The 24,217-nt window shown below is 37.6% G+C and overlaps 1 protein-coding gene across 1 annotated transcript in view; it reads left to right on the top strand.

Moving 5' to 3' along the window:
• The window catches only part of CENPP (centromere protein P), a 231,549-nt gene that overhangs the window by 38,218 nt on the left and 169,114 nt on the right, over window positions 1–24,217 (top strand). Inside the window, exon 5 of the mRNA XM_007468177.1 lies at window positions 21,410–21,506. Within this exon, the coding sequence (XP_007468239.1) occupies window positions 21,410–21,506 (97 nt within the window). The remainder of the gene's footprint in view (window positions 1–21,409; window positions 21,507–24,217) is intronic.

The raw sequence follows: 24,217 nt of genomic DNA, 5'->3' as shown, positions 1-24,217 counted from the left end.
AGAGAATATAGAGTGAAAATAGGAAAAAGACTGCCACTGAACCTTGAGGAATTCTAAAATGTCCTACTGAATAGAATTAAAGGATCATGCAAAGAAATTAGAAAACTGAGAGATGGGAGGAAAACCAGGAATGTGTTGTTGACCATTGACAATTGTATTGACATTTTTTCTTTCACAGTTTGCTTTCTGTAAAGCAATCCTTTCAGTGTTTACTGGAGTACATGGGTTGTGAAAAGAAGACTGCTATATTGTTTTTGTCTGTGCATGCATTTTTTTGGCTGCTTTCAAACGTTTCTATTAATATTGTTTTTTGACAGTTTGTGCTATTTCTAAGGTGTGTTTATTTGAAAATTCCCAACCACATCTTTTCAGATATTTTTTCTGTCCTGTTCTCTTTCTTCTTCTCCAACTCTGATTAGCCATATGTTAGAACATTTGATATATTGTCTCAGTGTTTGGATGCTCTGTTTCACTCTTTTTTTCTTTGCATTTCATTTTGGATAATTTCTATTACCCTATCTTAAAGTTCACAGATTCTTTCCTTAGCTGAAGTCTATTCTGCCAATGAGCCCATTGAAGAAATTCTTCATCTCTAATGTAATGTTTTTTTATTTCTAGTGTTTTCATTTGATTCTTAATTTTTCTCTCTCTGCTGAAATTCCCCATTTCTTCATGAATGTTATCTACCTTTTTTCACTAGATCTTTTAACTTATTAATCATAGTTATTTTTTTCTTTAATGTTTTATTATGGAAAATTTTAAATATAGGTTCCCCCACATCTGAAAATAGAACATTCCTATGAAACCTTTTGTAAGCTAAAATGGTGTAAAGTGAAGAAGCAGTTACCTCAGGACATATTTTGCTAACAGATGTACAAAATAAATCAAGATACAGCACAAATGCTCACAGACACATTTCAAAGCTATGGTGGCTTGATGCTGAGATGCTGAGTGTAGTTTCCGGGGAAGGAGCTTGGTGGTGCCACTTTCACTGCTCAGGGTGCATGTTGTCTTTATGATGGCTCGCTCCAAAACAAACCCTGAATGTTATTTTCATTTTTTGCCTTTTTCGTAAAAGTGAAAATTCTTCCATCAGATTTCTTTCGATTAGCAAAAAGAGGTAATAATGTAGGTCTTTGGTAAAAGTGAAGTGGTGTGAATCAAACTTTTGAAAAGTGGGGGGATACATGGATATGTAAAAATAATAGTATAATTAACCTGTAGCTACCCATTAGGCACCTTCAACAGTTATCAGTATTTTTCCAATCTTATTTCATCTATTACACATTTTAAACTTTCAGTTTGGAAATAATTTGAGACTCACAAGAAGTTGCAATAAAAACAATATACAAGGAGATCACTTCATCCACCCTCTGAGAGTGATGACATCTTGCATAATTATAGTATACTGTCAAAACCAGAATATTGATATTAGTAAAATCCAGAGAGCTTTTGCAGATTTTACCAGTTTTGCAAGCACTTGTGTGTGTAACACTATAACATTATATATTATATATTAATATATATAATATATATTACCTTTTTAACCATTTTTAAATGTACAGTTCAATGGTATTAAATACGTTCATAATGTTGTACAACCAACACTACCATCCATCTCCATGACTCTTTTCATCTTACAGAACTGAAAATCCATACCCATTAAACAATAGCTCCCCATTTCCTTCTCTGCCCAGCCCTACCATTCTTATTTCTGTCTCTGATTTTTAATCATAGTTATTTTATTTTATTTCATTTTAAATTTATTTATTTGTTTGTTTATTCATTTATTTCTTTTTGGCTGTGTTGGGTCTTTGTTGCTCCGAGCGGGCTTTCTTTAGTTGCGGCGAGCGGGGGCTGCTCTTTGTTGCGGTGCGCGGCCTTCTCATTGTGGTGGCTTCTCCTGTTGTGGAGCACGGGCTCTAGGCGTGCGGGCTTCAGTAGTTGTGGCTCCTGGGCTCTAGAGCGCAGGCTCAGTAGTTGTGGCACACGGGCGTAGTTGCTTCATGGCATGTGGGATCTTCCCGGAGCAGGGCTCGAACCCGCGTCCCCTGCATTGGCAGGCAGATTCTTAACCACTGCGCCACCAGGGAAGCCCAATCATAGTTATTTTAAAGCCCGTATCTGATATTACCAACATTTGAGTCATCATTGAGTTCAGTTCTGGTGATTAGCCTACAGTAGTTTGTTTTTTCTTGAATTTTTGTGTTCCATAATTTTTTATTGACTGATGGACATTGTCTGTGGAAAACAGTAGAGTCTGAAACAAATAGTATTTATGCCCAGAAATGGGTACATTTCTTTTATCAGGCTCTTAGTATGGGGTTTAATTCAGGGTAGTCAGCAGTTGAGCTGGGTTTGGGATTTTTGTTTCTTTCATTATTTTTAGGCACCAAAGGCTTCAAATTCTTCCAGCAGTGAATTCAAACTCAACTTCAAATTCAGTTCTTCCTTATGCTTATAATACGGTTTGGGGAGCTGGAGGGTTTTCATCAGTGTTCCAGCTTCACTCTCAACTTTTAGTAGTCCCTGTATATCTGCATCTCAGTGGGGAATGTTTCTCCCTGCACTTGACACTCCCTCGACAGCAGTAGGTGGTGATGCTTGTTTATTGGTGCTAGGCTCATGGTGGGAACAAAGGGAGATCTGTGTTCCATGGTCCATCCTTAGTATTGGGCAGGTCCTGTAGACCTGCACCTCAGGGGTTGAGAACACCAGTTTTTGTGCTCCTCCTCCCCAGTGCAGCCAAACTCAGCCTTGGTCTGGTGTTGATCTTGCGGGGAGAGAGTTCCTTGCCCCTCCCCCCACACCCCAGGGTTATGCTTGCTTTTGGTGTAGGATCATGCACCCAAAGGGTTTCGTACCCCTCCCGTGCAACAGAGGGATTTAAGCTTCTGCCCCTTTTTCCAAAGCAATGGATCTTTCTCTTGGCAGCAGGAGTGTTTTCTGCCCCTCTCCCAGAATCATATGGGTTTGACTTTTACTCCTCCCTTGGAGGCAAGAGTTTTTGGTTTTTTTTCTTGCACTGCTTTGCTGCTGCTTCTTTAGCAGCTTAGGGTTTTTGCTTCCTACCAGAGAGAAGTTCTGGCTTCATTTTGTACCCCAGCAGCAGCTGATCACCTCTTTGTGCCTGTGCCACTGAGGGGAGCTCTCTCTGGGCTCCTGCCATGATCTTTCTGGTGGAGTCCCTTTGTGTGTGGGGTTCCCATCTGTTCCAAAATGACATCCACCCCACATTTGTCCTTTAAGAATTTGTTGAAATTTTAGCTGATTTCTTGTTATCCACTTGTATGGTAGCTGCTTCCCTCCCCGATGTTTAACCAAAGGTGAATAGTTTATGTGTCTTGTTTCTCCTTAGAGGGAGAAAAATTTTAATTTATTTGATTGCCTTGTAACCTCAGGTCTTTGATGGGCTCAAGAAAGTTTATGATTTTATAGATTATTCAGATTTTCCAGGATGTTAGGTTGAGAGTGGCCTTCTCTGCAGATTGTTACATCTTAAGTAGAAGTGGAACTCTTTCTTGGTTTTCTTTGATTCTCATTCTGGAATTTGGGACATACTATTTTTTCATCTTCTGCATCCATCTTACCCTTTCTTTATATTTTCTATCTGTTCATATCTGATTGTTCTTCAGATCTGTATTTCAGTTCAGTAGTTATTTCTTCATTTTCTGACTAATCTGATCTTTAAAAAAAATTTTTTTTTAATTTTTATTGGGAGTATAGTTGATTTACAACATTGTGTTAGTTTCAGGTGTACAGCAAAGTTAATCAGTTATACATATACATATATCATCTCTTTTTTTAGATTCTTTTCCCATACAGGCCATTACAGAGTATTGAGTAGGGTTCCCTGTGCTATACAGTAGGTCCTAATTGGTTATCTATTTTATATATAGTAGTGTGTATATGTCAATCCCAGTCTTCCATAATCTGCTCTTAAACCCCTATCCATTGTCTTTTTTTTTTTTTTACTGAAGTATAGTTGATTTACAATGTTGTGCCAATCTGTGCTGTACAGCAAAGTGACTCAGTTATACACATATAGACATTCTTTTCTTATATTCTTTTCCATTATGATTTATCACAAGATATTGAATACAGTTCCTTGTCCTATCCATTAGGACCTTGTTTATCCATTCTAAATATAATAGTTTGCATCTACCAACCCCAAACTCGCAGTCCATCCCTTTCCCTCTCCCCCTCGGCAACCACAAGTCTGTTCTCTATGTCTATGACTCTGTTTCTGTTTTGTAGATAGGTTCATTTGTGCCATTTTTTAGATTCCACATATAAGTGATATCAAATGGTATTTCTCTTTCTTTTTTTTAAATTTTTAAATTAAATTAAATTTTTTTTATACAACAGGTTCTTATTAGTCATCAATTTTATACACATGGGTGTATATATGTCAATCCCAATCTCCCAATTCATCACACCCCCACCACCCTGCTGCTTTCCCTGCTTGGTATCCATACGTTTGTTCTCTACATCTGTGTCTCAGTTTCTGCCCAACAGACCGGTTCATCTGTACCATTTTTCTAGGTTCCACATATATGCATTAATATACGGTATTTGTTTTTCTCTTTCTGACTTCTTCTCTCTGTATGACAGTCTATAGATCCATCCACGTCTCAACAAATGACCCAATTTTGTTCCTTTTTATGGCTGAGTACTATTCTATTGTATATATGTACCACATCTTCTTTATCCATTCGTCTGTCGATGGGCATTTAGGTTGCTTCCATGACCTGGCTATTGTAAATAGTGCTGCAGTGAACATTGGGGTGCATGTGTCTTTTTGAATTATGGATTTCTCTGGGTGTATGCCCAGTAGTGGGATTGCTGGGTCATATGGTAATTCTATTTTTAGTTTTTTGAGGAACCTCCATACTCTTCTCCATAGTGGCTGTATCAATTTACATTGCCACCAACAGTGCAAGAGGGTTCCCTTTTCTCCATACCCTCCCCAGCATTTATTGTTTGTAGATTTTCTGATGATGCCCATTCTAAATGGTGTGAGGTGACACCTCATTTTAGTTTTGATTTGCATTTCTCTAATAATTAGTGATGTTGAGCAGCTTCTCGTGTGCTTCTTGGCCATCTGTATGTCTTCTTTGCAGAAATGTCTATTTAGGTCTTCTGCCCATTTTTGGATTGGGTTGTTTGTTTTTTTTAATATTGAGCTGCATGAGCTGCTTATATATTTTGGAGATTAATCCTTTGTCCGCTGATTCGTTTGCAAATATTTTCTCCCATTCTGAGGGTTGTCACTTCACCTTGTTTGTAGTTTCCTGTGCTTTGCAAAAGCTTTTAAGTTTCATTAGGTCCCATTTGTTTATTTTTGTTTTTATTTCCATTACTCTAGGAGGTGAATTGAAAAAGATCTCACTGTGATTTATGTCAAACAGTGTTCTCCCTATGTTTTCCTCTAAGAGTTTTATAGTGTCCAGTCTTACATTTAGGTCTCTAATCAATTTTGAGTTTACTTTTGTGTATGGTGTTAGGGAGTATTCTAATTTCATTATTTTACATGTAGCTGTCCAGTTTTCCCAGCACCACTTATTGAAGAGCCTGTCTTTTCTCCATTGTATATCCTTGCCTCCTTTGTCATAGATTAGTTGACCATAGGTGCGTGGGTTTATCTCTGGGTTTCTATCCTATTCCATTGATCTATATGTCTGTTTTTATGCCAGTCACATATTTTCTTGATTACTGTATCTTTGAAGTATAGTCTGAAGTCAGGGAGTCTGATTCCTCCAGCTCCATTTTTGTCCCTCAAGACTTCTTTGGCTATTTTTGATCTTCTGTGTCTCCATACAAATTTTAAGATTTTTTGTTCTAGTTCTGTAAAAAATGCCATTGGTAATTTGATAGGGATTGCATTGAATCTGTAGATTGCTTTGGGTAGTACAGTCATTTTCACAATATTGATTCTTCCAATCCAAGAATGGTATATCTCTCCATTTGTACCATCTTTAATTTCTTTCATCAGTGTCTTAATACTTTTCTGCATACAGGTCTTTTGTCTCCCTAAGTAGGTTTATTCCTAGGTATTTTATTCTTTTTATTGCAATGGTAAATGGGGGTGTTTCCTTAATTCCTCTTTCAGATTTTTCATCATCAGTGTATAGGAATGCAAGAGATTTCTGTGCATTAATTTTGTATCCTGCAACTTCCCCAAATTCATTGATTAGCTCTAATAGTTTTCTGGTGGCATCTTTAGGGTTCTCTATGTATAAGTATCATGTCATCTGCAAACAGTGACAGTTTTACTTCTTCTTTTCCAATTTGTATTCCTTTTATTTCTTTTTCTTCTCTGATTGCTGTGGCTTTGGAGGAAATGCTTTCAGTTTTTCATCATTGAGAATGATGTTTGCTGTGGGTTTGTTGTATATGGCCTTTATTATGTTGAGGTAGGTTCCCTCTATGCCCACTTTCTGGAGAGTTTTTACCATAAATGGGTGTTGAATTTTGTCAGAAGCTTTTTCTGCATCTATTGAGATGATCATATGGTTTTTATTCTTCAGTTTGTTAATATGGTGTATCACGTTGATTGATTTGCGTATATTGAAGAATCCTTGCATCCCTGGAATAAATCCCACTTGATCATGGTGTATGATCCTTTTAATGTGTTGTTGGATTCTGCTTGCTAGTATTTTGTTGAGGGTTTTTGCATATATTCATCGGTGATACTGGTCTGTAATTTTCTTTTTTTTGTAGTATCTTTGTCTGGTTTTGGTATCAGGGTGATGGTGGCCTCATAGAATGAGTTTGACAGTGTTCCTTCCTCTGCAATTTTTTGGAAGAGTTTGAGAAGAATGGGTGTTAGCTCTTCTCTAAATATTTGATACAGTTCACCTGTGAAGCCATCTGGTCCTGGACTTTTGTTTGTTGGAAGATTTTTAATCACAGTTTCAATTTCATTACTTGTGATTGGTCTGTTCATATTTTCTATTTCTTTCTGGTTCAGTGTTGGAAGGTTATAGCTTTCTAAGAATTTGTCCGTTTCTTCCAGGTTGTCCATTTTATTGGCATAGGGTTGCTTTTAGTAGTCTCTTAGGATGCTTTGTATTTCTGCCGTGTCTGTTGTAACTTCTCCTTTTTCATTTCTAATTTTATTGATTTGAGTCCTCTCCCTCTTTTTGATGTGTCTGGCTAAAGGTTTATCAATTTTGCTTATCGTCTCAAAGAACCAGTTTTTGTTTTATTGATCTTTGATACTGTTTTCTTTGTTTCTATTTTATTTATTTCTGCTCTGATCTTTATGATTTCTTTCCTTCTACTAACTTTGGGTTTTGTTTGTCCTTATTTCTCTAGTTCCTTTAGGTGTAAGGTCAGGTTGTTTATTTGAGATTTTTCTTGTTTCGTGAGGTAGGCTTGTATTGCTATAAACTTCCCTCTTAGAACTGCTTTTGCTGCATCCCATAGGTTTTATATCATCTTGTTTTCATTGTAATTTGTCTCTAGGTATTTTTTGTCTTCCTCTTTGATTTCTTCAGTGATCTCTTAGTTATTTGGTAGCATATTGTTTAGCCTCCATGTGTTTGGGTATTTTCACTGGATATTGAATTCTGGGTGACAGTTCTTTTCTTTCAGTTCTTTAAAAATGTTGTTTTACTTCCTTCTGGCCTCCATTGTTTCTGTTGAGAAATCCACTGTCTTGGAATCTTTGTTCTTCTATATGATATGTGTCTGTTTTCCTCTACTGATTCAGGAAGTTTTCTTTTTCTTTAATTTTCAATAGTTTGATTATGATGTGTTTAAGCATGGATTTCTCTGAGTTTATTCTCTCTGGGGTTTTCTGAGCTTCTTGAATTGGTAAGTTTATGTCTTTTTACCTAATTTGACAAGTTTTCAGCCATTATTTCTCCAAATATATTTTTCACTCAGCACTTTCTCTTCTTTGCTTCTGGATCTCTGATGACATGAATGTAAAATCATTTGGTATTGTCCTACATGTCCCTGTGGCTCCGTTCATTTAATTCAATTTTTTCCTTCTGTGTTATTCTGATTAGATTGTTTCTGTGTACTCACGAGTACAATCAGGGTATTAAACAGTTCCATCAATGCAAAAAAGCCCTTATACCCTCTCCCCACTCTTAACCCATGGCAATACTTGCTCTGATCTTCACTAGAATTTTTCCTTTACAAAATGTCAAATAAATGAAATCACACAGTGTGTAACATTTTGAGACTGGCTTCTTTACTTAGCATAATGCCTTTGAGATTCATCTATCTTTTCATTTCTGAGTAGTATTCCATTTTATGTATTATAATAGTTTGTTTATCCATTCACCTATTAGAGGACATTCAGGTTATTTCCAGTTTTGGTGATTATGAATAGTGCTGCTCAATAGAGTTTTTTATGTGAATGTAAATTTTCTTTTCTCTAGGGTAATAACCGGAAGTGGGGTTGCTGGGTCATATGATAAGAATATGTTTAAATTTATAATAAACTGCCAAACTGTTTACCAGAATGACCATACCATTTTGCGTCCCCACTGGCAGTGTGTGAGAGTAACTGATAATATTTTAGTGAATTAAGTTCTGATAATCATTTGATTTTAGACCTAATATTCCTAGGAATTTAATTTTTAAAGAAAAGTTTAAAAGTGTTATTTCAAATTTCTCTCTGTGCTTTGCTTTATCCTTGAGAAAGAGACATTTGGAGTTACTTTACTTTTTTGATTCCTCTAGTTGCATTGGAAATGTGCCACTGCCAACATTTTGTGAAGGAAATCCATAACATCTGTTTTACATTCAGTGAAGTTTGAACTATGCTTGGGAAAATAGATAAATTGCAGTCACTCTTACAGCTCTAAGAGCCGATACACACACACACACACACACACACACACACACACACACACACACACACACACACTTTCTTTCTATAATGGAAGACTGTAGAGATATGAATGGGGGTGAAGGAATTGTGACTTAATCCACTTTTAAATACAGTTCTTTTAAAAAAGTTATGTAAGAGAACAGTCTTTTTCTTTCTCTTTCTTTCTCGGGTGTCTGTAGTGAGCGTGTGTGTTTAAACTTTGGCCATTGTAGTTTTTAAGATTTATTTCTCGGCTCACTCCCTCATCACATGATTAAGAGTGTATTTTTTGCTCCCTTGTTTAATGGAGATTAAAACATCTTGTCATTTTGGCCTTGTACACTCTAATGAAGTAACTACTGCTCTTTATGGACCTATATTCTTTGGAGAGTAATTTCCACTGTCAGACGTTAAAAAGTATTATTATTATTATATTATTATTATTATTATTATTATTGGCTGCTAGAGGGATTTCAACTGCATAAGCTAACTTTTAACAGTCTACTTAGATTTAATACTTTACCACTGCATTTACAGTCTGGGAATCCTTATAACAGTATAGATCCCTTTCTCTCCCTGCTTCATGTTACAGTTTTTATATGAATTACATTCATATGTATGCACTGAAAACCTCATCAGACAGTTATGGTTTTTTACCCTCAACCATGATACATGATTTAAAGAATTTAAGAGTGATAGATTATTGTATTTACCCAGATTTTTACCATTTCTGTTTTTCTTCCTGATGCATATATCATAGCTGTGTTCTCCTATATGCTTTGGTGTGCAATCTGAGTAGAGCTATTCTCTTGTTGTTTTTTTTTTTTTTTTTTTTTTTCTGTAAAGCTTTCAGTACCACGTAAGTAGCTGTCTCCACCTGTTCATACTGCTGACCCTTAGAATCACACAGCGCCTGAGCAGAAATTACCTTATGCCCCGTGTCCCCTGCATCGGCAGGCGGACTCTCAACCACTGTGCCACCAGGGAAGCCCGAGGTATTCTCTTATAGTACTGTGATTGACTCCATAAATTGACATTGATATAATACTTTTATCTACTTTGCCATCCATATTCCAATTTGATCTAATAATGTTCTTTATTGTATTTTCTTTTCCTCTGCAGTACGTGATCCAGACTAGAGTCAAGTATTGCATTTAGTTGTCATGTCTTATAGATTTCTTTAATCTAGAGCAATTCTAGAGCCTTTTATGACTTTGCCATCTTTAAAAAATACAGTTCTTCCACCTCCCTCTCCCTGCCACTCATAGAATGTTTTTAATTTAGTCTTTGATTTTTTTTCTCATCATCAATTACTGTTATGTATTCTCAGACAAAATACTGTGTAGGTGATGTTTTGTCCTTCTCAGATAACTGTCCTTTACAGGTGATGTTAATTTTGATCATCAAACTGTTGCGTGATTCTCCACTGTATCATCACTGCTTTTTTTCCTCCCTTACAACTAATAGACAGTCTATGGGGAGATGCTTTATGGTCATGCAGATACTACTCTTCATTAAAATTTCTGCCTATATTTAGCACCCCTGGTGATTCATATCTGATCTACTTTTTACTGTGGTGGTTGCAAAATGTTGATTTTTCAACTCCAGCACTTCCCTTTACATTTCTCAATAAGCATTAGTCCTTGTGCTTGAGAAATATATCTCCCTTCACCCCTGTGTATCAATATGTGTGTATATGTGTACATATATATTTACTATAGATATGGTATCATTCATTCTTTTTTTTTAAGGTTTATAATTCTTTACTCTTCTTTTCATATTTTTGAGCACTTCCTTATATTCAGGGATAAAAAGACTTTCCAGGCTTAAAATATACCTCTCCTGCCCCAGGATGAAAATTTAAAAATAAATAAATACATGCGTGTTGAAAGCATATTATGTACTTTGTACTGTATTAGTCTCTAAGAATATAATTGAACAAAAGATACATAGTTTCTGACTTCATGAAGCTGACAAACTAGTAAATGAGCAAAACCAATAACGTGTGGTAAATGATGATGGGATAAATGCTATGAGAATGTAAGTGCATACCTATTACATGGCAAACATTGTATGTGCTTAGTATGTAGCAGTGAACAAAACAAAACATCTCTGCCCTCATAAACTTATCTTCTAGGAAGAGGAAAAGGCAATAAATAAACTGATATATAAAATGAATAATATATTAGATAGAGCTAAATGGTATGGGGGAAAATAAAGTGGGATGGGAAATAGAGAATGTACAGGATGAGGGAGAGGTATCTATTTTTAAATAGTATGGTCAGAGAAGGCCTCACTGAGAGGGTGACTATGAGTAAGTCAGGGAGCTAAACTTGCCTAATTGTACCCAGCTGGTTACCAACTCTAGGTACTCTCTAAAAATGAATCCTATTTTGCCTTGTATTATAATCACTTAGTATGCATATCTTATCCTTAGTGTAAATCACAAATATGTGATAACAAGGACAGTGTACCTTCATATAACACATTTCGTTGGGTTTTTTCCTTTAAACTAATGACTAACCACTGAATTAGGAAAGATATTTAAACTCTGTGGAGCTCTATCTGCAAAATGAAGTAACTGGATAAAAGTATTTGCAAGCTTCTGCCCCATTCCAAAAGTTTATATGAAGAATAACAAATCAAAGAATAAAAATATTTCTGAGAAATAATGGAACTTATTGGAATTGGAATAATAGAGCTATTAGAAGAATATCCATGAGCTAGGTCTCCCTTTACAACATGGAGTGATTGCCAATATTTGGGGAATGCTTCTCAGCAAAACTGGATCTACAAAGCACTGTTTCTCTGGGCTACCCACTCTACATGGAATTACTTCATCTTACAGATTGCCTATTGTGTGATATTACTTGTGGCATAGATTCCTAAACTCCTTCAGTAAGAATACATGCCCACCACTATTTACAATATACTCAACTGATTGAGTTACAAGGATTCTTTGAGAATGAATTCTATATGCCAGATGCTTTCTTCACTATTTTTGTTGTTATTTTTGAAGAAAAAAAAAAAAGCACAGAAAAGCATAAAAAGCTATAACTGGAAGGGATTTAGGACAAAACTACTCCGCAGATTAGTCATTGTACAGGTAAGCTGAATGATTGCAGACATGCTCGTTTTTCATATGTCTGACGCAATTTAGGTCATTTTCCAAGAATCACAATTCAATTAATCCCCTTACTGACTTCCACAAGTTACTTACTATCCCAAGTTCTGATAAGTTCACCAAGATTAGCTTCAAAGCAGCTTCAGAGGGCCATTTACTCAGTGAAGAGCTGCACCAAATTAGTCACCTTCATAGAAATATCACTATAGCTTCCATGAAGGCTAGTTTGGTGAGGTCCCTCTGAGAAGCAGTTCCAGTGAGTTTATTAACTCATGGTTAAAGGACCATTTGGCTGAGTGACCAAGTATGGAGAGAATAAACCTCACCACTACTGTGTATGTGTTCTGGGGTAGTCTTTTTGCTATCTACAGGAACCAACAGCTTACATGTGAAATAAACATCTATGCTCATATATACTACATGGCTAATGTTTAAAAGTTAGTAATAAGTGCATGGGAACCTATTTTAATAGGTTTTTAAAAAAAAATTATTTGAGTATGGTAAGGCCAACAGATCAGGAAGATGATTACCATTGAAAAGATAGTTTGTTACTTAGTTGGTTCCTAAGACGGAGGGGTACATCATGCTACTGGGGGCCACAGGGAGAAGCACTAGAGTAGGTCAGGAGACAGAGGGAGAATGGGAAACTGGTTAAGAGCCTTTACTGTGGTTTCTGAGGTAAGGAAAAGGTGAGTCAGGGTGAGCAGGCTTAGGTTGGCTAGTTTGAATAATTTCAGGAGGCTGTGGGTCATAGGGGCTGTCACTAGATACCTCTGGTACCTAGCCCTGAGCAAGTGGATACAGGAATAGCAAATATAAAGGAGGTCGTTGAGATATGGGTTCTGGACTGGTTGTATCACGTTAGAAAAGCATTCAGGAGCAAGTTGTTTACTATCTCTAGGAATGGGCTAACCTTGGGAGGCACAGTTTCTTCAGTGTCAGCAAGGCCCCAGATGTCAAAGCATCAGAATACAGAAAATAAAAGACATGATTAATACAGAGCCCTGGCTGAGTTCTTTTAAAATTCAAGGCATAGATGTCAGTGAAAGTAGCAGAGTAAGTACTACTTTGAAGATTCTCTTCTCCGTAAAAGCAACAAAAAAAATGGCCAAAACTGTCAGAATCAAATTTTTTGGAATTCTAGAAATGAACCAAAGGGTTGTAGCAATCCAGGGAGCATTTATTCAGGAAAAACGGCAGAATCTTGATAACAAGAGTGAGCTTTGTGTTTTTTAAATGCTCTATACCTATCTGTCCTCTACCAGCTCTGTGTTAGCCTTGACAACAAAAAGCCTGTAATCCTGGTGATAACCAGCAAGCCTGGCAGCCACCAGAGGGAGCAGAATAGGTTCAAACTCCTTCAAAGCCGCATTCCAGTAAATTGTCATTGTTTGACCTGTTTCTTTATTCCCTGGAAGATCTCACTTTGAAGGCTGTATTTATTTGACCCGACTCAGAACTAATCTAGTGTGAAAGGCTTTTCTCTGGGAGAATTTGTTGAAGATGGAGGTTTTTTTTTTTTTGGTCCACACTATGAAGCTTGTAGGATCTTAGTTCCCCGACCAGGGATCGAACCTGGGCCCCAGCATTGAAAGCACTGAGTCTTAACCACTGGACTGCCAGGGTTGCCCTGGAGGCAATTTTTAAACTTCATGGGTGCCTGAGGTGGTGGATAACAGCTGGGGCAATTAATAGGTTAATGAAAAAGCTTAAAAGGAAAAGCTGTAGAATGCAATGGTTAGGCATTTCAAAAATCTCTGACCTATCCCTGGGAATCTAGAAGGCTGGGTTGTGTGCATGCTCAGGAAAGACCTGAGATGGCCTAAGTTCTCACTACTGGCTGACTGTAAGGCTGTGCAAAAGCAGGAAGTGAAAGCTAAGGTAGTATTGTCATTTGCCTTGCTGAGGTTTTTTTTTTTTTTTTTTTTTTTTTTGGCGGTACGAGGGCTTCACACTGTTGTGGCCTCTCCCATTGCGGAGCACAGGCTCCAGACGCGCAGGCTCAGCGGCCATGGCTCACGGGCCTAGCCGCTCTGCGGCATGTGGGATCCTCCCGGACAGGGGCACAAACCCGCGTCCCCTGCATCGGCAGGCGGACTGCCAACCATTGCGCCACCAGGGAATCCCTGCCTTGCTGAGTATTGAAGCTATGCTCAACAGAAAGCCCCTTGGCAAAGACTTGGAGACATGGTTCAGGGTGTTTAAATAAATCTCTGTCCAAATATTAGCTGATTGAGCAGAGACTTACATAGTCACACACAACAAAAAATAGACTCTACAGATTGGTTCAGAAAAGTCAATAAACCAACAAAAGGAACAAAAAGCACAACAGCAAACCCTGGGGAGAGGGAGAATCTGATTCCAGGAATTGCCACACTGTAGTGTTTAAAATGTTCAGTTTTCAACAAAAATTACAAAACAGGCAGAACGAAAAACAAAATAAGAAAGTAAGGCCCATGCACAGGGAAAAAAGTAATCAATCAATAGGAACTGTCCCTGAGGAAGCCCAGACTTTGGATTTATTAGACAAAGAAACTGTTTTAAATATGCTCAAAGAGTTAAACTAAGTGAATGATGGCTCTGGCAGCAAATTTTCTTAATTTTCTTCATGTGAGAATGTCTTTACTCTCATTCTTGAGGAAGCTTCTTTCTGGGTATAGAATTCTAGTTTGACAGTTCTGTTCTTTCAACACTTAAAAAATGTTGTACCACTTGCTTCTGGCCTCCATGGTTTTTGATGAGAAATAGACAGTTATTCAAACCATTGTTCCCTTATTTGTAATGCCTCATTTCTCTGTGCCTGCTTTCAAGGACTTTCTTTGTCTTTCATTTTTAGAAATGTGATCATCACTTCTCTGGGCTTAGACATCTTTGGGAATCTGTAGGTATATTTTTTTAGTCAAATTTAGGAAGTACTCAGTCCTTTTTTCTTCAAATATTTTTTCAGTCCCAGGCCCTTTCCCCTCTCCTTCTGAGGCTGATGACATGAAGGTTAAACCTTTTGTTATTATTTCACAACTCTCTGAGAATCTCTTACCTTTTTTTCCCCCAATCTTTCTTCTCTCTGTTGGTATTGAATAATTTCTATTGGTCTATCTTTAAGTTTTTTTCCCCTGCCATCTCCATTCTGCTATGGAACACTTCTGATGAGGTTTTTTTTTTTTTTTTTGGCTGCCTTGGGTCTTTGTTGCTGCACGTGGACTTTCTGTAGTTGCGGTGAGGGGGGCTACACTTTGTTGCAGTGCGCGGGCTTCTCATTGAGGTGGCTTCTCTTGTTGCAGAGCACGGGCTCTAGGCGCGCAGGCTTTAGTAGTTGTGGCACATGGGCTCATTAGTTGTGGCTCGTGGGCTCTAGAGCGCAGGCTCAGTAGCTGTGGTGCACGGGCTTAGCTGCTCCGCAGCATGTGAGATCTTCCCAGACCAGTGCTTGAACCTGTGTCCCCTGCATTGGCAGGCAGATTCTTAACCCCTGAGCCACCAGGGAAGCCCACTGTGATGAGATTTGTATTTAAGTTATTGTATTTTGCAGTTGAATCTTCTTTTTATCTTTTGTTTCTTTGTTGATATTTTCTATTTTTGTATTTCTTTAAACCATGTTCATGATAGCTTGTTACAGCATTTTTACGATTTTTATGTTGTTTTAAGAGTTTTCTCTATATTTTGGGTTCTAGACCCTTTTCAGATATATATTTTGCAAATACCACTGTGTAGTTTGTCTTTCCACTCTTGATAATGTCGTTTGATGCACAGAAGTTTTAATTTTTATGATGTCTACATTATCTATATTTTATTTTTATGTTCATGATTTTTATTGTCATTTGAGAAACCACAGCCAAATCTAAGGTCGATATTTGCCTCTGTGTTTTCTTCTGAGAATTTATAGTTTTAGCTTTTATATTTAGGTCATTGATCCATTTAGAGTTTAGAGCATATGGTGCAAAGTAAGGGTACCATATCATTCTTTAGCATTTGGATATCTGGTTGTCCCAGTACCAGTTTTTGAAGAGACTATTCTTACCCCCATTGAATGGTTTTGGCACTCTTGTTGAAAATCAGTTGACCGTAGATCTATGATTTTATTTCTGGACTCTCAATTCTCTTCCCTTGATCCATATGCTTATGTTTTTGCTTATCACCAGCAGTACTAGTTGCCTAATTGGGAGGATTAGGGACATGGCTCCTCTTTGGCATTAGGGTTCTGTACTGCATGGTTTCCCTTTTCTCATCTTTTTTTTTTTTCATTTTTTTAACTGTATCAAAAATTTTATTGCCTAAGTTTTGAAAACTTTTGCTGTTAAGTAATAAACCACAAAAGAAACTTTATTAATATTATGTCCAGTAAATTAAATTGCATGATTTTGAACACTGGTTTTTTTCTATTGAGATATAGTTGATATATAACATTATATTAGTTTCAGGTATACAATATAATGACTAGATATATGTATAAATTGTGAAATGATCATTACAATTACTCTAGTTAACATGTATAACCACACAGTTACTTTTTTTTTCTGCTGAGAACTTTTAACATTTTCTCTTCTAGCAACTTTCAAATATACAATACAGTATTATTAACTACAGTCACCATGGTGTATATTACATCCCCGTGTGACTTACTTATTTTATAACTAGGAGTTTGTACCTTTTGACCACCCTCACCCATTTTGCCGACCTCATAACCCCCTGCCTCTGGCAACCACCAGTGTGTTCTCCGCAACTGAGTTTGTTTTTTGTTTGTTTGTTTTTTAGATTCCACATACTAGTGAGATCATACAGTATTTATCTTTCTGTCTCTGACTTATTTTACTTAGCATGATGTCCTCGAGGTCCAGCCATGTTGTTACAAATATCAGGATTTCCTTCTTCTTATGGATGAATAATATTCCATTAGATAGATAGATAGATAGGAATATGTATCTCCCTTTGTGTGTATATCTATCTGTCTATCTTGGGGGAAATCAAGAGTAATATTCTAGTGAACACACAAATAAGAAAGTGAAACAGCTTTATTGCACCTATGGAGAAAGTTTTAGTGGTCTGGATAGAAGATCAAACCAGCCACAACATTTCCTTAAAGCCAAAATCTAATCCACATCAGGGCCCTAACTCTCTTCAATTCTATGAAGGATGAGAGAGGTGAGGAAGCTACAGAAGAAAAGTTTGAAGCTAGCAGAGTTTGGTTCATGAGGTTTAAGGAAAGAGCCATCTCCATAATATAAAAGTACAAGGTAAAGCAGCAAGGGCTGATGTAGACACTGCAGCAAGTTATCCAGAAGATATAGCTAAGATAATCCACGAAGGTGGCTACACTAAACAACAGATTTTCAATGTAGACAAAACAGCCTTATATCGGTGGCTTCAAAGCTTCAAAGGACAGGCTGACTCTCTTGTTAGGGGCTAATGCCACTGGTAACCTTAAGTTGAAGCCAGTGTTGATTTACCAATCCAAAATTCCTAGGGCCCTTAAGAATTATACTAAATCTCTTCTGCCTGTGCTTTATAAATGGAAAGCCTGGATGACAGCATGTCTGTTTACAACATGGTTTACTAAATATTTTAAGCCCGTTGTTGAGGCCTACTGCTTAGAAAAAAGATTCCTTTCAAAATATTATTGCTCATTGACAATGCACTTGGCCACCCAAGAGCTCTGATGGAGATGGACAATGATATTAATGTTGTTTGCATGCCTGCTAACACAACACCCATTCTTCAGCCCATGGATCAAGGCGTCATTTCAACTTTCAAGTCTTATTATTTAAGAAATATATTTTGTGAGGCTGTAGATGCCATAGATAGTGAATTCTTCTGATGGATCTGAGCAAAGTCAGTTGAAAACCTGGAAAGGATTCACCATTCTGGATGCCATTAAGAACATTCATGGGACTTTCCTGGTGGTCAAGTGGTAAAGAATCCACCTTCCAATGCAGAGGACGTGCGTTTGACCCCTGGTTGGGGAACTAGGTTCCCACATGCCGTGGGGCACCTAAAGCCCACGTGCCACAACTACTGAGCTTGTGCGCTCCTCAACTAGAGAGCCTGCGTGCTGCAAACTACAGAGCCCACGTGCCCTGGAGCCTGCACACCACAACTAGAGAAGAGAAAACCCCCACGCAACAGCTAGAGGGAATCCTGTGTGCCGCAACGAAAGATCCCGCACGCCTCAACAAGGATCCCACATGCTGCAATTAAGACCCGACGTAGCCAAAAGAAAAAAGAAAAAAAGAACGAACACTCATGATTCATTGGAAGAGGTGAAAAGATCAACATTAACAGGAGTTTGGAAGAAGTTGATTCCAACCTTCGTGGATGATTTTGAGGGGTTCAAGACTTCAGTGGAGGAAGTAACTGCAAGTGTGGTGGAAATAGCAAGAGACCTAGAATTAGAAGTAGAGCCTGAAGGTGTGACTGAATTGCTACAATCTCATGACAAAACTTTTAATGGATGAGGAGTTGCTTCTTATGGATGAAGAAAAAGAAGGTGGTTTCTTGAGATGGAATCTACTCCTAGTGAAGATGCTGTGAAGATTGTTGAAATGACAAAAAAGGATTTAGACTGTGACATAAACCTAGTTGAGAAAGCAGTGGCAGGGTTTGAGAGTATTGACGCTAGTTTTGAAAGAAGTTCTGTGGGTGAAATGCTATCAAAAAGCATTGCATGTTACAGAGAAATCGTTCATGAAAGGAAGAGTCACTTGATGCATCAAGCTTCATTGTCGTCTTATTTGAAGAATAAGGGTGGTGGTTGCCACAGCCATGCCAACTTTTAGTAAACATCCCTCATCAGTCAGCATCCATCAATGCCGAGGAGAGACCCTCCACCAGCAAAAAGATTTGCTGAATGCTCAGATGATGGATAGCAGTTTTTAGCAGTAAAGTGATTTTTTTTCTTGTGAACTTTTTCCTCTTTATTGTGAACATTAGATCAGTTTAATATTCAGGAGTCCTCAATCAGATATGGACTGATTGGGTCCAGATATATAGCAAGTGTATTTATATCTTATAGAAACTTAGTTTTAAGCTGAAATATAGTAGACATACAATATTATGTTAGTTTCAGGTGTACTACATAGTGTTTTGACATTTTCATACATTATGAAATGTTTACCATGGTAAGTCTAGTAACCATCCATTCCCACACAAAGTTGTTACAATTTTATTGACCATATTCCTTATGCTGTATATTACATCTCTGGGGCTTATTTATTTTATAACTGGAAGTTTGTACCCTGCACCTATTTCTCCCCCACTCCTAAAGTATTTTTTAATTAAGATATGTACCTTGTTTTTTTAAATTAATTTATTTATTTTTAGCTCTGTTGGGCCTTCATTGCGGCACACGGGCTTTCTCTAGTTGCGGCGAGTAGGGGATACTCTTTGTTGCGGTGTGTGGGCTTCTCATTGCAGTGGCTTCTCTTGTTGCAGAGCATGGGCTCTAGAGTACACGGGCTTCTCTAGATGTGGCACATGGGCTCCATAGTTGTGGCTCCTGGGCTTTAGAGCACAGGCTCAGTAGTCGTGGCGCACGGGCTTATTTGCTCCGTGGCATGTGGAATCTTCCCAGACCGGGACTCGAACCCGGGTCCCCTGCGTTGGCAGGTGGATTCTTAAGCACTGCGCCACTGTACCTTGATTTTTTATTTTTGTTTAAGACATGAAGCTATAGTGTAACATAACTTTAATATGCAGGAAACTAAAAAAATCTGTACGATTCACTTTATTGCGATGTTTGCTTTTTTGTGGTGGTCTGGAACTGAAGCTGCAATATCTCTGAGGTATGCTTATATTCAGATCCTCTGCCTGTTTTATCTGATTGTTTGGATTTTTTGCTATTGGGTTATGTGAGTTCTTTATATATTTTGCATATTAACCCCATCAGATATTTGGTTTGCAAGTACTTTGTCCCATTCGCCAAGTTGCCTTTTCATTTTGTTGATGGTTTCCTTTACTGTGCAGAGGCTTTTTAGTTTGATGTAGTCCCGTGTTTATTTTTGCTTTGTTGCCTTAGCTTTTGGTTTCAAGTCCAAATAATCATCACTAAAACCAGCGTCTTCACTCCTCATCTTGTATGACTTCTGCTGGCTAGAAGAAGCAGTCTTTCCCTGGGCCTTTTTGTTTGTATTTTTAATTTCAGTCTGCTCTAGCATCCAGATTGGGATGTACAAGAGGTAAAAATGAACCCCAAGGAACTCATTATCTGGACCTCCCTTAATTCCTGAAGTTTTGCTTCTTCTTTCCACATATCAGGATCTTCCAATATTTGCTTTATGTGTTATTTCCATGTTTCTAAATTGTAATTAATGGGAACATTCAGGTTCAATGTGCTTACTCTACTGTGACTAGAATGGGAACTCTACTCCCACAGTCATTTATTGAATGAATGATTAAATGAACATGTGCATCTTATAACACCTATAAGTTGCTCAGAAGTGTTTGTAGGTGTCAATATAACAATAGGTATAGTATTAAGAGAACTGAGCTAAATTCCTATGGGAGCTCATAGGCATAGGAATGAAATTATTTCTAGCTATTTTGGAATAGGACATATGGTGTGGTGGTGAGACACAATAATTCTGTGACACCAACTGGGTGTCCTGTAACTCAGTTCAATTCTGACACTATCCAGATTTAGCAGAGACCCACAGGTTAAGGGCAGAGTCCTCCATAAGACTGCTAGACTTCAGTAAAAGATACAACCCAGAAACAGCCAAATGGAAACAATTCATAGACCAAGGTCTAGGGGTGGGGTGGGGTGCTGTGGGGGCTGGGGAGGAGGATAGACATAGAGCTTCTGTGCCCTCTCTTCATGGAATCTGGGCACATCAGCCTCCTAGCACATCCACATGTTCACCAACCTGAAAGTGCCACTGAGTTTTGTGGTCCAGACCTTTTATTTGGGTTACCTTACATAGGCATCATAATTGGCCATGTGATTAAACTCCTCCAGCTCTCCTCTCTTCCCTGGAGAACTGGTGAGCCCACACTTCCAACTTTTTAATCATGTGGTTGGTCTTTCTGGTGAACAGTTCGCATCCTAAGGCTACCTAGGGACCACCTTGATTCACCTCATTAGCATAAAAAAGGCACTCTTGTCACTCAGGAATTCCAAGAGTGTTTGAAGCTCTGTTAGGAACTAGTGACAAAGACCAGATATATTCTTTATTATACCACAGGTCATCAAATGAGATATCAAGGAGAAAGTGGCATTTGTGTGATATCTTGAAAGCTAGGTAGGATTTAAACATTTGAAGATGGAGAAAAGGGAATTCCAGCCTGCGAAATCACACAGGGGCACATACTCAAAAGGGCAGAGTTCAGTGTATAGAAATATATTAAGTACTTTTTTTAGCTTTAGTTTCAGATCTATAAAAAACAGTAATATAAAGCCAGATGGAGGGCTTAAAAGAACGATAATAAACGATATTTATTAATCATAGAGCCTTTTATTTTTATAGAGCAGAAGAAAGAAGAGATCTGTTTATGTTTTTCCGAAGCCTACACTTCTTTGTGGAATGGTGTGAATATCGTAAGCGCACATTTAAACGTTTCAAGGTAGAGTCTAAAGTCTTTCAATTTAAACGTATATGGAAAGTGAAGCTGATGTTAATTTGGGGGTTTAAGATAACGGTCTTAAAGTTTTCAAACAATAGAAAATGTTTTTATTGGCTTCTAGATTTGCAGCTATTTGGAATAAATGAAGGAGGAATGCTTCTATACAAGTCAGTTAACCATTTATATTGAAAGAATATAGTCATATATAATATATTTATTTTATAGTACACATTTTGAAAAATTAATCTGTCAAGGACACTTGAAGTAAAATGCCAAATGCTAATAAAGGACATAGGCATAGCAGCCTTGTAACATCACAGTGTAATCTTTACTTCCTGAGCCACACTCTGTATTTTGAGCTTCTTATTTATTGTATATTTCAAGTTTAAATATTGAAGTCTGATTCTTGTAAAGTAACGCTTCTTAGGTCTGATACATATACATTCAGAGACTTTTTTTTAATTCCCTTTGTTTTCTGTCATAACTAGAACTATATTTGGCTGCATTGTAATCCCCCAGGTCCTACTTAGTTAGATAGTATCAAATTATTGACAGCAGTGATGCACACAGAAACCAGTTCTGAAAGAGTTAACATAAATAATATCTCAAGGTTCAGGTTCCCTCAAAATCCTGAGTCCTGACTGTTGTTTTTATGACTGGTACTAATTCTCATTTATTTTGGATTCTTTTTTTTTTAATCATCATCATCATTGTTTGCATTTTATTTGGTTGAGCTAGTAATATCTGTCAAGCATAAGATTTTCTTTAGAATGAAACCTGTACTGTACCTATACTGTGGTCCCTTGAGGAGTGCTCAGGATTATGTTGTTTACTTGCAGGTGCTCTTGCACCAGGACAATTAAATAGCTCTTCTTCAGAATTGGTAAAATACAATAATGATTGAGGATTCTGCTGGCAGTTATGGTAATGAATCACCTAATATGGCCATTTCCTTATACATTAGAATGGGTTGTGGGAAATGTGAGCACTAGTCCCATTTTCAAACTGATTTTCCTCTAGGTGCTTTAAGGCAAGTGTAGAAGTATAATTGGTGTGTTTTTCCTGTAGAGGATAAAGTGCTTCTTTGAGCTGGTCCTTTGCTGGTGACAAGGTTACTAGAATGGAAAGAAACATCACATTGTTGTGCAACCATCACCAGTAAAAATCTGTCCCATTATACACTAATTTGCCATTCTTTCATTCTCTCAATAGTGTCCTTTGATGCATAGAAATTTTTAATTTTGATGAAGTCCAATTTATTTTCTTTTGTAGCCTGTGCTTTTGGTGTCATATCCAGGAAATCATTGCCAAATTCAACATGATAAAGAATTTTCTCTTTATTTTTTCCTCAGAGTTTTATAGTTTAGCTCTTAAGTTTAGGTGTTTAATCCAGTTTGAGATAATTTTTTTATATTCTGTAAGCCAGCAATCCAACTTCATTCTTATACATGTGGATATCCAGTTTTCCTAGCATCGCTTGCTGAAGAGACTGTCCTTTCCTCATTGAGTGGTCTTGACACCTTTGTCAAAAATCATTTGACTATATATGCAAAGGTTTGTTTCTGGATTCATTATTCTATTCCATTGGTCTGTACGTCTGTCCTTATGCCAGTATCACACTTTTGTTTACTGTAGCTTTGCAGTTACATTTTGAAATGAGGAAGTGTGAATCCTCCAGTTTTGTTCTTCCTTTCAAATTTCTTTTTAGTGTTTGGAGTCCCTTGAGATTCCATATGAATTTTGGTGGGTTTTTCCAGTTCTTCAAAAAATGTCGTTGGGAGTTTGATAGGGATTGCTTTTGAAACCATTAGGTGGCGTTTCGGGGGGGGGGGTTCCAAGGAGCTCTAGTCCTTTATGTCTCATCGTGGAAAGAATTCAGCAAGAGACAAAGTGATAGATAAGTGATTCATTAGAATAGGATGCTTGTGAGGCTTAAAAGCAGGTGGGCTAGGGGGTGATGCACCCTGAGAACTTAGTTGGCTACAGTTTTATAATCAAAGGAAAAGTGGGGAGGAGGAAAAGACCACCTTCTTCCTCATTCTTGAGTAGATGTCACGCTTCCATCATCAACTCCTCCTCCAGGTTGGACAGGGGAGTTTTCTTGTCCCTACGTGGTCAAGTCAGGACTGTCATGGCACTATGGAAATATTATTTCAGGTCTCCATACAATGAGGGTCTTTCACTTTGAAATGTCACCTTTCCATAAATTATTGTTTTTTATGTGTGCAGAGAGCATGTCCTAGGGGTCATTAACTTACTGAGCTCACTGGTCAGGATGTGGGTCTCATGCCACCATTGTTTATTGTTTGGGGGCAAGTCTCATGTTTCTGTTGCATGGTTTTGTTGCTAAGCAGGCATGCTTGGCTTTGTGGTTAAACAAACCTGCTTTCTTGAGCAATCATTAACTTACAGGGGTCTCCCATACTTTTCCTTTACTTACAGTCCCCTAGTGGGATTAGCTATTTAATCACCTGCTTTGTCCCTTTACTCTGTTCCTATCATTTTGAAGTTGTTTTGGGTAGTGCTGACATATTAACTATTCAGTCTTCCATTCATGAACACAAGATGTCTTCCCATTTATGCATATCTTCTTTAGTTTCTTTCAGGAATGTTTGTAGGGGTAAAATATTTTTAATTTTAATCCTCTGTTTCATTATCAGTGTCAAGAATGAAGCAATATCTATTTAAGATAATGGGGATCAGCATATATT

This window comes from Lipotes vexillifer, unplaced genomic scaffold, assembly GCF_000442215.2.
Source record: "Lipotes vexillifer unplaced genomic scaffold, Lipotes_vexillifer_v1.1 scaffold466, whole genome shotgun sequence".
NCBI classification, from domain to species: Eukaryota; Metazoa; Chordata; class Mammalia; order Artiodactyla; family Lipotidae; genus Lipotes; species Lipotes vexillifer.
The sequence above is the reverse complement of the archived record's forward strand: the minus strand, read 5'-3'. Positions and strand labels throughout refer to the sequence as shown.